General features: G+C 40.8%; 1 protein-coding gene across 2 annotated transcripts in view; it reads left to right on the top strand.

Moving 5' to 3' along the window:
- Positions 1–13,409, top strand: part of COL4A6 (collagen type IV alpha 6 chain) — a 124,408-nt gene that overhangs the window by 70,353 nt on the left and 40,646 nt on the right. For both annotated transcript variants that reach the window (XM_039571985.1, XM_039571984.1), the window contains exon 4: positions 12,321–12,455. In XM_039571985.1, coding sequence (XP_039427919.1) covers positions 12,321–12,455 — 135 coding nt within the window. The remainder of the gene's footprint in view (positions 1–12,320; positions 12,456–13,409) is intronic.

The following is a 13,409-nucleotide window of genomic DNA, read 5'->3' as shown; positions in this document are numbered from 1 at the left end:
TTCCTTCTGTCTCATCAAGGCCCAGTGAGCACAGACCGTGACAGGTAAAATCTTCTTCCAGACCTCAGATGCTCCCATACAAAGAGCCACGCTTAATCCCTGGCCTAGTGTGTAATTTAGTAATCTGCATGGTCATGAATTCCAGGGATATATGGGCAGGAAGCGCAGAGCAGTGTGGGTAGCAGAGCAGGCCTACAGAGTCATTTGAGTCTTTGTTGTATTGTGTAGTGAGGGATTTTGGGGACAATGAGACCTGTCTGTCAAAGATTAAGCAGACTGGAAGTGTGGTTTATACCAACAAATGAATGAAGCTTTTTGGAGTGTTAATACAGCCACGTAGTAAATGTCCAAAGACTTAAACATACAATTTATGTGATGACAAGCAACATTGGCATTGATCATTTATTCTATATACCTTAGCCAGTGGGAATTCAAGTGGGTGAAAAGTTCATTTCTATCCTTATCTTGATTAATATGTAACATTTATATAGGACAAGTGAAAAATCCTCTATTTTCTTCTCTCCTAGACTTTGGTTTGAAGTTATTTTTACTAATTGCAGTTTATTCTCTGACACTGCCCAGTAAACCAGCCACTGACTGACTGGCGCTTCATGTTATCAAGCACTGCAGTAAAATTTTGCCTGGACCCACTCTGCTTAAGCCTCTAGAGATAACTGGAATCTCTCCAAATGTTATGTTTGTAGATTTGCAGACGTCTACTACTCTCCACTCCTGCTTTGGTCTGTATGTTTCCAAGCAATGTATAGATGAGAATTCACAGACTTCATTTTTTCCTTTAAAGTGAATTGTTTACATGTTTGCAAAGCTCCCCTCAGCTCTGCTGTGTAATAGGTCTCTGGGAAGAGGTTTTGTTCTAAATCTGCTATCTTGAATAAGCATGAGATGGTTCCCATCTGAGTTTTAAATCTTGACTAGTATTATCTGTTCCAACAGATACTTTTGCTTTTAGCAGAACTCTGTGCAAGGAAAGCCGCTCAGACCTTTCTGAAGTGCCAGGAACATGCTGGGAAGGCTATGGGAGGCAAAATGTAGGGGAAGCTGCTTGCAGGGAATCTATTGTTTGCTGCTGACCCTGTACTGGCCAGATCTGTGCATGGCCTACTTTCCCCGCCTGCCTTTCTAACTAGAAGCATCCTTTGGGGCTGAATGACCTTAGTGCATAATGAGAAGTTTTGCTGTGTTTCTCCCTTGTAAACAGAATGTTTAGCATGTGGAACACGGTCTGGTAACTAAAATGGATTTTTTTTTTAATGTGTAGAGGGGCATTTTTTTGTTGTTGTTTGTTTTGTGGCTTTCTTTTCTTTAAAAAAAAACCAGGCTACTTTATTCACTGCATGATTCATGTTATACATGATATGGTAGTAGGTCTTAGAGGTAGTCATGCTGCATATATCAGATTCCAGGCTCAGACTTGCTTTCAGATTTACATTGTACTAAGCACTAATTTGGTTGTAATAGCACAAACACTGGATATCGGACAGGGGAAGGGACATAGTAATGCAGCAGTAAGAACAAAGGGAAAAAGACAAGATTGTTTTTCTGGAACACTGCTTAACTTATGGCAATTTATAGATACACATTTTCTGTGTAACAGTGAAATGTAATAGAATAATTAGATTAGAAAAATAATAGAACAATCCAGTATGATAAAAGTGAGCCAAAAAAGCAGTCGTAAGATTGTTGTCCAGAATAGGTTAGGCCGTGAGTTGGATTGCTAGCTAAGCTAGAGGAAAGGTTCAGGTTTTAGATTCAGTTATCTCAGCATTTTACACGCTTTTTCTGTCAGGAATTTGAGACAAATTGAGAGAAACTCCTAGAAGCATAAATGGATACAGACATTTAAATCTGCTTTTAGAATACCAATGTTACGCTTGGGATCCAAATCTCTATTGTTCATATTCTAATGATTCACTTAACATTCTGCAGAAACGGAGAACACAATAACAATAATTGAAAAGTTTTATTTAATTATGATGTTACTACCAACTGAAAAACCACAGCTATGTTTTATTCCAAATATGAAGAGATCTGTATTACTTTAGTTATTATTAAGTAGTGTCTGCAACAAATTCACCTCGATATTTAATTTATTGCAAAATGCAGTAAGACAAATGTCATTGATATGAGCAGCTACGTTACTGACTAGAATATCTGCTGATACACAAAGAGTAGTAAGAAAAGACTGAGCACCTTTTATGGAGATTCAAAGACAAGCTGTTAAATATAAAGATTGTTCTCTTAGTTGTTAATTTTGCAGCATTGAAACCAAGATAAGTTGTTCTGTTTTAGCTGGAATACTGTGAGATGATTGACAGCAACATAGGAAACTTCTGTAAGAAGTGTGAAAAATTGGGAAGTAATAGCTTCAGTAGAGGTACTGCTGCTAATTAATGAATTAATATGATATTTTGACATCTCCATTAAAATGATCCTCAGTTATGATCCTTTGAGAGAAGGTTTTGCTCTAGAGCAATTACCATGGAAAAAAATGATCACTCTCCTTTAAGATGTGCTGTATATTATCACTTTTTGCTCTTATTACACTATCAATAAATAGATACTTTACTGAGTGAAATTTCACTGAACCTCTACAGCCCCTTAATACAATTCAAAAATGGGTCTGATTTGGCATCGCAGCAATCTGGGTATGGATAAGCCTAGCCCAGAGTGCATACCCCAGATCTGGGTCTAAAATTTTCCAAAGAGAGGGAACATTCCTATTGCTAGCCCAGAAAAAACTAGGGCAGGATCTTGCCTATCCACTCCAGTGCCTAGCAGGGAACACAGCTGGTGAGCACAAAATAATTGTCCTAAAGACTGGTACCCTTTAACTTCTTCCTGGCTCCTGTTGATTCATGGGTGATTTCTTTCTAGAAGTGCATGAGACATCAAATCTTTGCTTGAAGTCTTTAACTGACATTTTTGCAACTGTTCTTGTACATCTCTGTGTTTCCCTCAGTAGGGCTGTTCCTGTAAAAATACTCTTAAATTGCTTGTCTTAGATGCATCTTGTGGAAATGAGTTCCCCAGAATAATTGCCAGGAAATTATCAGGCTGGAAACTTAGTTTAGTTGCTGATAGAAACTAAAGCTGGGAATAGCTTATCTGTAGGTGAAACTGCAAGAAAGAGCTCCAGTGTGTGAAGTTGCTCTAAAAGATTCATGACCTGCTTTTTGTCTCCAGCATGAGGCCCTTTAGAAAGGCCAAGAAAGCATCATGTAAGGTAAGGGTGACCACTAGAGCTCTGTGACTATTCCTGTCCATGGAAACCTCAAAGAGTTCTTGTTTTTTCATTACTGTTTTCTTCATCTTTGTTCCTTTCTTTACTGGTCAAATCTCATGTTTGGGGAAGTTCTGGTACAAGAGGACATCTCTGTTCCCACAGCATGAGGGAAATGGAAAACTCTCTGTTTCATCCACAGAGCAGAAGGGGCTTCCGTAGCTCCTTTTCCCTATCTTCCTCTCACACTTCTGGGTCTGTTCCTTATCTCTGAGTTGTCTCCTTATCTCTGCATAATTGGGGGAGCAGGACATGTCTTGACTGTGCTTGATTTCCAGTTCCCAGGCAGAAAGAGGAGGGTAGTCACGTGTAGGTATAATGGTGTATCAGAAATTGTGAGCCAATGGAGAGGTACTTTTGGTCTTTTTATACCAGTTCCCTTCCCCTCGCCTCCCCTCCCTCCCTGTGTGTGGAAGCGTGAGTTGCCCGCTGAGCTGTGCCAGTCCTGCTGCTCTTACAGAGTGAAGCTGTCCCTTTCTCCATGCACAGCCAGGATTCCCATGGGCAGTGCCTGTGTGGGATGTGTGACAGCAGCTCTGCCCCTCAGTGCAACAGGGAAGCCCAAACCATCCTATCTGCTAAGGAATAGCGTATTGGCTACGGGCAGTCACTTCCTGCTAGATCTACTCTTTGCCCATATCCCTGTTTAGTCTCTGAGGAAGCACTAACTTTTCATAGCCTTTGCTTGCAAAGGGGAATTAGAAATTTTTAAAAATGGGTTTGTTGTAAAGGAAAGAACTGGAGAGGAGCCCAAAGCAAATTAACAAATCTGGACACAGCAGATCCTGTGGAGGTTTGGAGTCTGTTCGGCTTCAGCATGTGGCTGAACCCTCCCTGCCTTTCTAGATACAATGTCCTTTTAATAGTCTTAACAGGCCTGACACTGGCAGGATTTCACTTGTTCAGTACACTACTTAATACAGCTAATTTTCTACTGACAACATTTTTTTGTAACAATGAATCTTCTGTCACTTGAGTCCATGAGGAAGGCTGCTTGGAAATGCCAGCCAGAGGGGGAGGGAGCAAGTTCGTTGTCACTGTTCACTTAAAGAGTTCTTTAGAAACACATTGGGCTTTTTTGGTTTGTTCTCTGGGGTGCTAGGGATAAGTAGAAGGGAAAATAACACAACACTACCTGTTCTTCTTTCCTCATGAGCCCATAGCAGATCCCTGAAAGTTGTGTGTTGTAGGGTGTATCTTAAGGACAGTCAGAAGCTGTGGTTTTGTGGGCGGCAGTCCTGATGTGGCTGCCCATGAAGTTACTATGATTCAACATCTGTTTTCCCCAGGAGACTTGTCTAATATCTATGATTAGTGTTGTATCTTCCTCAGTAATAAGTCAAGTAAAACCCCTTTAAATGTCTTGTGAGCAGTAACTTGCTTGATCTTACCAAATGGGTTGGAAAGACAGTACATAAACATATACAGATATATGTACTCATGGCAACCAGAGCCAGGGGAGAGAGGGGCTGTGACCCTCACTTTTCATTCTACCCATCTCCCCTTTTGGGGACTGACTGCCAAGGAGCTGCCATTTGGTCATTTCCACTGCCATGTTCTCACCAGAGATGACTTGTCATCCTGGGGAGGAAAATACTTTGCATATGCTACCTTGTCTACTTTCCTGTACAGCTATCAGGAAAATGGAAAGAAGGCCTAGGGGAACCCTGTGTTTTCTTCTGAAATAACTAATTCTTCTGTATTAAAATTCAGCTCAGGACTTACTCTGCTGTCAAGAGATGTACACAATACTCAGAAATTCTCTTTCTTCAATTAAGGGCAGGAAGATGTTATGACAGCTGCTGTCCTATGTGAACAGGTCGGGGAACTGTAAAGGCTTTCTAAAACATTTTTTAGAGATTAGGCACTGAAGGCTTGAGGGAGAGAATATGAACTGGGGTTGCAAAAGACCATAAAATCTCATAAACCATTCAAATCTTTGGCTGCACTATGCTCTTTTGTTAAATAATAAAAAACAAAACTTAGTTCATAAGTAAATTGAAGTCAGTTAGACCTCACTTTCTTCAACATTTTTGTTAAGATTTCATAATAGAATATTTCAATATAAGCCCTATTTTTTTGAATGTTGATGAGTGTAACGTAGTGCCAGAGCTCCATGAGGTATAGGAGCAGTTCCTGCCAATGTCACCTCCTCCTTCATGCCCCATTTTCTCAGCTGCCTCTAATTCAGGCTTAAACATGTGCATGATTTCAGAGGAGTGCCCATTGTCAGTCTCGTGTGCTGTCTACATAAATTGTCTCCATTTGTGTATGAACCTTGTATTGCTCTGCCAGTTTAAAACACAAAAAGGCCGTAAAGATATCAGTCAGGGTAGCAAAAAAAGCTTTTGCTGTGGCAAATAGCAAATTTCATCTCAGACGACCACGTATCACCTGAGGCTCACGGCCAATTGGCTTAAACAAACAGTGGGTAAGCTGGGGATTCAGGGGTGATCACCTCTGCTATGGTGATACTCTGGGATGCAATTCGTCAGGATCTAGTCTCTGCAAATATTTTTTTCTGCTCAAAAAAAGGCATAATTCTGACTGATGATCATGAAAAAGGCAAGTAAATGTAACTCAACTATATAATGTAGCTCCTTAAAAATAAGCTTTAGCTCATAATTTTCATACACCAGTTATTTGTTTAATTGAAATACAATGTAAGTCATCACTCTGCTTTGTAAATCCTGCTGCTCATTCTTTATTTTAAAAAATCCCCATGACTAAAATCTTTCTGTTCCTGTAGTGCCCATCATTGCTGTGGTGTTACACGTGGCTCACCTCCTCTCTGGAGCTCAGCACAGGAAGGCTGTCGCCTCGCTGGTGCATCTCTCATGCAGATGTTACAGCCCACAAGGGGCTTTCATGTTATCTGTGCTCTCTGTGGCCTGGAACCTTTCCACATGAGCTTACTTTCTTATCTAACTTGGACATTTCACAACATCAAAGCAAAAAAGCAATCAAAGTTAAAGTCATCCCTTTTGACTTTTGTACATTTTTTGTAGTTGCTTCAAAAAGTTATGAAGTATAAAATGGAATAATTGCTCTCAGTTAATATTGAGTCACTCCTGGCATTGTCCATGGTGGGGAAAAAGATGACAGTATGTGGTCTCTTTGTGTGTTTTAAATAGAATAGCAAATATGTGGAATTGATTGGATCAGGATGTTTCATGAAAACTTTTAACTGGAAATCGAGCATTCTAAGGAACAAACTTCTCCTAGATAAAAATATCCAATTTTAAAATAATGATATTCTTAAAAATTTTCTTGGGTTCATATACAGTTCTGTATTTATAATGTGGTAAACCATCCATTGCAACTTTGTTACTGAAATATGGCATTCATCAAATAATTTATGGAATCAGATTTCATTAATTTTTTTAGGCAGTTAAAAAATAGGGTCTAAAACCATATATATACACACACATACATACACATTTTTTTTATCACCTAGATTTTCTACTTGCAGTCATGTCTAATCAGGCTTAGTGGAAATAACAGAAGTATTCTTTGAAACTGGAGTTTATCACATTAACTAAAATTGAAAATTGTTGTGAGACCCAGCCTGCAGTTGCTCATTACTACATTAAAAATTGGTCCTGAGATGACCAGAGCAGCCGTGACAGTTGGCAGTGTGAGCATGCCAAGGGCTGCTTTGCATAAACAGAAAACTTCTGAAAGGCATTGTGATACTAAAGAATTTCACATGGTACATGAAAAAAGTTGTCTCTTTTGTTAAAATTAAGTGAAAAAAAAAAATTACTATCTTTCCTTAAACAGACAACAAAGCAGAAAAAAACCCAAACAATGACATTTTTGGGAAGGTGCTGAATGAAGCAGGATTGTTGTTGCATAGGATTTTTTTCTGGTCCATTATTTCTGCATGCACATACAGTTTTGTGTATTCTCATGCTGTGTAGGTAAAAAGCTGTGTAGAGGAACAGTAAATTATATGACAGAAATAAAGAAGCCATTTTGAACAGGACTTCCCCTAAGTTTTCAGAAGAAAAACTGAAGAATAATTTTCTTTAAAAGTACAAAGCGTTTTTCAGTAGGGAGAATAATCACTTACTCTGGAATGTGAGCAGGGCACTGGATACCTGACCTGTAATTTAGGAAAATAGTGAAGGGGTTTTCATCAGTAATTATTATTATTACAGTAGAACTGTGGGGCCCCAGTTGAGAGCAGGACTCTGTTGTTCCACTCACTATCTAGTAAGAGAGAACCACTGCTGCAGGAATCTTGCTGTGAAGGCAGGGCAGACCGAAGAGGAGAAGGGAGGAAATGGAGGTAGAAGGTTGAAGGCTGGCCCAAGGCTGTGCTGCTCACAGTGGAGACGGCTGCCTTGCACTGGTAAGTCACCGACAGACCCCTCACCCGAGCTCGGCAAGATTCCTGTGTCTGCTTTTGTGACCTGGTGTCTCTCATCAGAGAGAATGTCCCTGGTTTAAATGGAACATGCAATCTGTGTGTGTGACAGAACATTTGAGGGACTAGTCCCTTGTACAGGCTGTCCTGTATGAACATGGGAATCGGGTACATAGATCTTCCTTATAAGTTTCAGGCTTAGAGTGTGCAGTATATGAGAACATGAATTTTTAGGGCCATAATGAGTTAGTGGTTGGCTGTTTGGTTCACCTTTATGAAATCAAACAAGCAAAAGATTCTTCAAGCTACAAAGCATTTGCTCATGAAGTAAATATTTCACTAGCAATCTTTTGTGTCAATAAAACATGTTTTATGGGGGAAATAATGGGTGAAGGAATAGAGAATGTGAGTAAGACCCTTTTAAAAAATGTGGTCACTGAATTCTCATAGAGAAGTAATCGTGTTAGTTTCAGAAAACATGAGTGTATTTAAATTCAGTTGCTCTTTTCATATACAGGCTCCTTATTTTGCTTTGAAAATAAATAGTGCTTTGCTGCTTGAAATATGGCAGTCTACAAATTTACTAACAAAAGCAGGGATCAGTTCTGCCCTTCCTGATCAGTAGTATTTTCTGCTTAGTTACCAGAGCTGCTAGATTTATCTTAGTGGGTTCCAGTGTCCTTTATGGTGATGAATCACTGTGTTGGTATTTGACAGTGACTTAGGCCAGTAGAATTGCTCCCCAAGTAAGTATGTGCTTGTTTTTTCATCCCTGAAATAAAGGGGCATTGTCCAATGGTTCCATACCACTTCCACATGTGTTCTTTTGCACAGTGGCAAATCAAATAGATTTGCACTTTTTTCTCCAAGCTCACAGAGGCAATGGGAAATAAAAGACCGTTTGGAATTTGCAGTGCTACGTGTATCAGCTCTGCTTCAGTGGGTGAAAATTTATGTGGGGTATTAGAGTTGGCAAAAGGGGTAGGGACAATAGAGAAATTGTGATGTGTTTGATTGTGCAGCAGCAGAGGGGCCCCATCATTACCCATCGTACAAGCCTTTCCTCATGACATCCTGGGATGCAGATGAATTAAAAGGGTATGAGGAAGAAGGTACATGTTGCAGAACCTTTTCCATCTTGAAAGACACTGCCATCAAATTACACTTTCAGGCTGTTTGGTTTTACCTTCTTCTGCAGCGTGGTGACTCAGAAGCAATGGGAGGTTCCTTTTCCAGGCATTTTTTGCTCTTGCTTACCACACATTGAGAATGGAAAGCTGAATGTCTGAGCCAGCTGTGTATTTGTAATGGTTTGCAATGGATATGAGCTGAACAGATGCATATGATTTGTGCTGAACTTGTGATGCAAACTTGGTCAGAATCCAAAATTATCCATGAAAATGCCCAAGTATATTAAAAAATAATGCTATTTTTACCAGCATCATCTTCATTACAGACAGACAGGCATCTCATTTATTGCTGCTGCATTATAAAAGCCTGGTGCACAAATATGTTTGAGAATGCAGGTCATAGCTTTCAAATAAATGAAATTCTAGTGGGCATTTGAGAGAACATTCACAAGTCACAGTAATTTCATTGGCTTTGTTATTGCTTGGTGTTTTTAGCATTCTATAATTTTCCTCTTTTTAAAAACAATTGTCATGCAGCTGGGAAACCAAAACGATACCACTTGCATTAATTACTAATGGCTTTTCTGCAGGTTACTGTACTATGTATGTTAAACATTAAAGATTTAAAATAGGGAGCTCTGTTGATTCATTGTAGTTTTTGTTTGATGTCATCCACATTTTATATTTCAGCTTGTCCTCACTGCTAAGAGATGTTTTATTCTTTTTATCCTTTGGATAAGTAAGAGCAATCCTGGTGCCAAAGCACAGTAAAGACTAGGTAAGCTCGTTGAGGTCGGACAGAAATTCCACCTGGCACTGAACTCTGTAAGTTTACCTTATGGTAAAACCTGAGTCTTCATTGTGCTGTTATCCTCGAATTTCTCCTGCATGCCACCGTGCCTGCTCTTTATAACGCGCTCATCTTGGAACAGTTCATGGGAGGGCTGCTGAGTGATGAAAAATGCTGCTTTTTTAGCAGTGGAGGCAAGTCCTTTGTTTCAGCATAGAAAACATGATTTCCATCCACACAGGCTTCAAAAGAAACAGTGGGAATTCTTGAGAGCCTGATTATCATGGCATAATCACATTATCAGAGAGATTAGAAGCACTTTACTGTGTCCTTATGCTTTAGTGACACTCTAAGGCACTGGACAAAATCTTCAAGTGCTGTTAAAATCTTTCTTGTAGGGCACTAAGGCAGGAGAGAGCTTTTTAGCTGTGGGCCCTGAAATCACAGAGAATGCGTTTAATAATTCTGTCAGAGCGCTGCTCATCCAAACACAAGCAGAAGGTGTAGTTGCTGGTCTTATACTCCCCAGTCTAGATATATTTCTCAGAGCCACCTGCAGCAGAGCAGAACAAAAGCCTCCTAAAATGTTAATTCCCATCAGTTCCAGTCATTGTGAAACACTGTCATTAACCAGGCAATCAAACTAATGGCGTACAGAAGTATTAGCAATTCAAACAAATGAGGAATTCACATTGTGTTTTCTCTACAAACCTTGGTGGACTCTTGGATGCCATTTCTTTTGTGGGAGGTGGCTGCTTGTAAGTGTAATGTGCCCATTTTTAGGTTACGCCTCAGCACTGCTGTGTTGCCTCGAGGTAAACAGTCCACAGCCCATGTGTTTTAAGTGAATTGTTGCCTGAAAGCCTCTGAATTGCTTGTGATTATGGGAAATTCAGTCTCAGCTTTAACTTTTTAAAGTGAGAGCTAAGCATGTGATTTTTAACATGTTTCTTGTTGTGGATGGTTGCCAGGGACCACTGAAGATTTGGGGATTAATGTTCTGATTATATAGTTTGCAATATAAAGGATTCCACTGAAAATTAGCCCAGAGTGAAGAAGGCTAAAAATAATCGAAAGTCTTTTCAGGTGTGAGTCTGTGCCTCTGGAAGTGCACACTATGGACAGTGTCTAGACAGAAAAGGTATGAAATATCAAACATGCACTTGCCCTCAGTTAAAAGGCGAGGATGAAACAATCACAAATGAAAGAGTGATATGGGAGAATTGTTGCAGTTAAAAGAAAACTGCTCCAGCAGTGAAGACACATGGAATATGGGAAAAAATATTTTAGCCTAAACAGGTACAAAAAATGATCCTGGAATAAGAATTTTTAAAATCAATTACAGTTTGTTTCACTTTGCTTGATTTTCAACATGTAACAATGCATTTTTAAATTAACAGTAAAAGTCTTTTACCTGCCAAGCCATGGAGTCAGGACTTTGTGCGTTTCCAGCTGAGATTACTAAAACACTTGCAGCAGGGAGCTGCATTCCTTCTGCTGTTTTACGGAGTTAGGGAAATAGAAGGGAAACACACTTCCATGGACATGGGAATTAAAAGGAGGGGGAATTGTGTGGTGTGGGGTTTTTTTAACTTTCTCCTCCGTTCTGTATCTTTTAGTGTGAGGCTTGATTCTTTACACGGTTAACTTTGTGTTATCCACTGATTGCCTTGCCTGTGGAAAGCACAGCTATAAACTGCATTTTCTGCTGATACTTTGGGGCCTTAGACTGATCTCTTTCACGTTCTCTCAACACGACCCAGAAGGGAAGTGCGAACACGCTGACACGGAGCGGTGCCCGGCACTCGAGGGCATCTCCCGAGCCGGGGACGGCGGCGGCGCCCGCAGCGGGTCCCCGCGGGGCCCGCGCCATCTGCCGGCAGCGCCGGGCACTGCACCCGCGGGGGCCCGCGGAGCGCGCTGCTCCTCCTGCGCTCGGCATCTTCCAGGGAAAGGGGCATCTCTTAGTGTGACCCCGGACACTGAGCGCTGGAGCGTGTCCAGAGAAGGGCAGCAGAGCAGCTGAAGGGTCTGGAGCACAAGTCTGATGAGAAGCAGCTGGTGGAACTGGGCTTGTTTAGCCTGGAGAAAAGGAGGCTCAGTGGGGACCTTATCTCTTTCTGAAAGGAGGTTGTAGTGAGGTGGGGATCAGCCTCTTCTGGGCAACCAGCGATAGTACAAGGGGAAATAGCCTCGAGTTGTGCTAAGGGAGACTCAGGCTGGATATTAGGAAAAATTTCCTCACTGCAAGAGTGCTTAAGAACGAACATAGTGGAGTCACCATGCCTGGAAGTGTTCAAAAAATGAGCGCGTGTGGCACTTGGCAGTATGGTTTAGTGTGCATGGTGGTATTCAGTCAGAGGCTGGATATAATCTCGGAGGAATTTTCCAACGGTAATGATTCAGCACATCACCAGCCAGTCGAGGGAGGTGGTTGTCCTTCTCTGCTCCGTGCTGGTGTGGCCCCATCTCAAGTCCTGGATGTGGCACTTGGTGCCATGGTTTAGTTGAGGTGTTAGGGCACGGGTTGGACTCGATGATCTTAGAGGTCTCTTCCAACCGGGTGATTCTGTGATTTTGGGCAGTCTTTGAGAATGGACAGGGAAAACTTCAGTATGTCCTAACTACCCAGAGAGGTATCAAATTGCATTAAAAATTGAGTTGGAAAGAGTAATTACAAAGGAGTTCGTAGACATGGTGCATTGACTTGTTTTTATTGCATATTAGGGTCGACCAGGACCGATTGGGCTTCCAGGACCAATAGGAGCACCTGGATTTACTGGGCCAGAAGGTTTGCCTGGAGCAAAAGGTGAGAGAGGAGCAGTGGGCCCTCCTGGACCAGCTGGACAGAAAGGTGACAAGGTAGGCTCAATGGTGATTTTTCTGGCTCTGCAATAGTTCTATGGCCTTCTATATATTTTTGAGTGAATAAAGATAATCTTGGGCTATCTGTCCAGGGGTAAAAACACAATGGTATTTCAACAGAATCTTTAGAGAATTGTCTGTATTTATTTTGGAATGAGAATACAGATGCTAAAGCTGCTAACTGTGTAGCCATCCTGGTAGGTGAACCACAGCCAAATGAGTATTGCTGTTGGAAGTAGTCTGTCTCTTCACATGCCCAGGGGAAGGTGAGTTTTATTCACACTTTATTCAGGGAGACACAGAGCTGGTTCCTGTGTAGAGGATCCTGGGTTGGTGTCTAGAAAAGCAAAATGAATGGGTACTAAACAAAATCTGCAGTCCAGTTTTGCAGGTGCAAAGTTATTTCTAACAAAAAGAATATGATAAATCATGCCATAATAAATGGAATAGCCCATAAGGTGTAGGTGTCAATGAATGCAATGTGCAAGATTGGAAGCAATTTCTTTGTACTGAAAAAAATCCATTTACTCCAGAACTGTTTCTATCCCCTGAAATGATACATATGCAATACCAACATGCCATAAGATTCTCTCTCTCTTCATCCCTTTTGGGAGCAATATACTTTACCTTTCCAAAGCAAGAACAATTTAGACTGGGTATTCTGCTTATCAGTCTGTTATGCTACTATCCAGAGCAGAGCAACAAAGTGTGGTAATTACTTGCAGCTTGGGCAGTCTGAACTTAATGCAGTGGTCTGCATATCTCTGGAGGTCCTATCCAAGTATAGACAGAAAAATATGTAAGTCTTGTTGAAACTCTTGGAAAGTCAAGGGTTAAGTTTATAGCAGATTGTTTATTTTCTTGACATCTTGTTTTCTCCAGATGTGCAGTAGGAGATTATATTTTTACTTTAAATTGCCTGATTAAAACATTCCTGAAGCACTCATTTGG

Source organism: Corvus cornix, chromosome 4A (genome assembly GCF_000738735.6).
Source record: "Corvus cornix cornix isolate S_Up_H32 chromosome 4A, ASM73873v5, whole genome shotgun sequence".
Classification (NCBI taxonomy): domain Eukaryota; kingdom Metazoa; phylum Chordata; class Aves; order Passeriformes; family Corvidae; genus Corvus; species Corvus cornix.
Note: the sequence above shows the minus strand (reverse complement) of the source record. Positions and strands in the feature narration are given on the sequence as shown.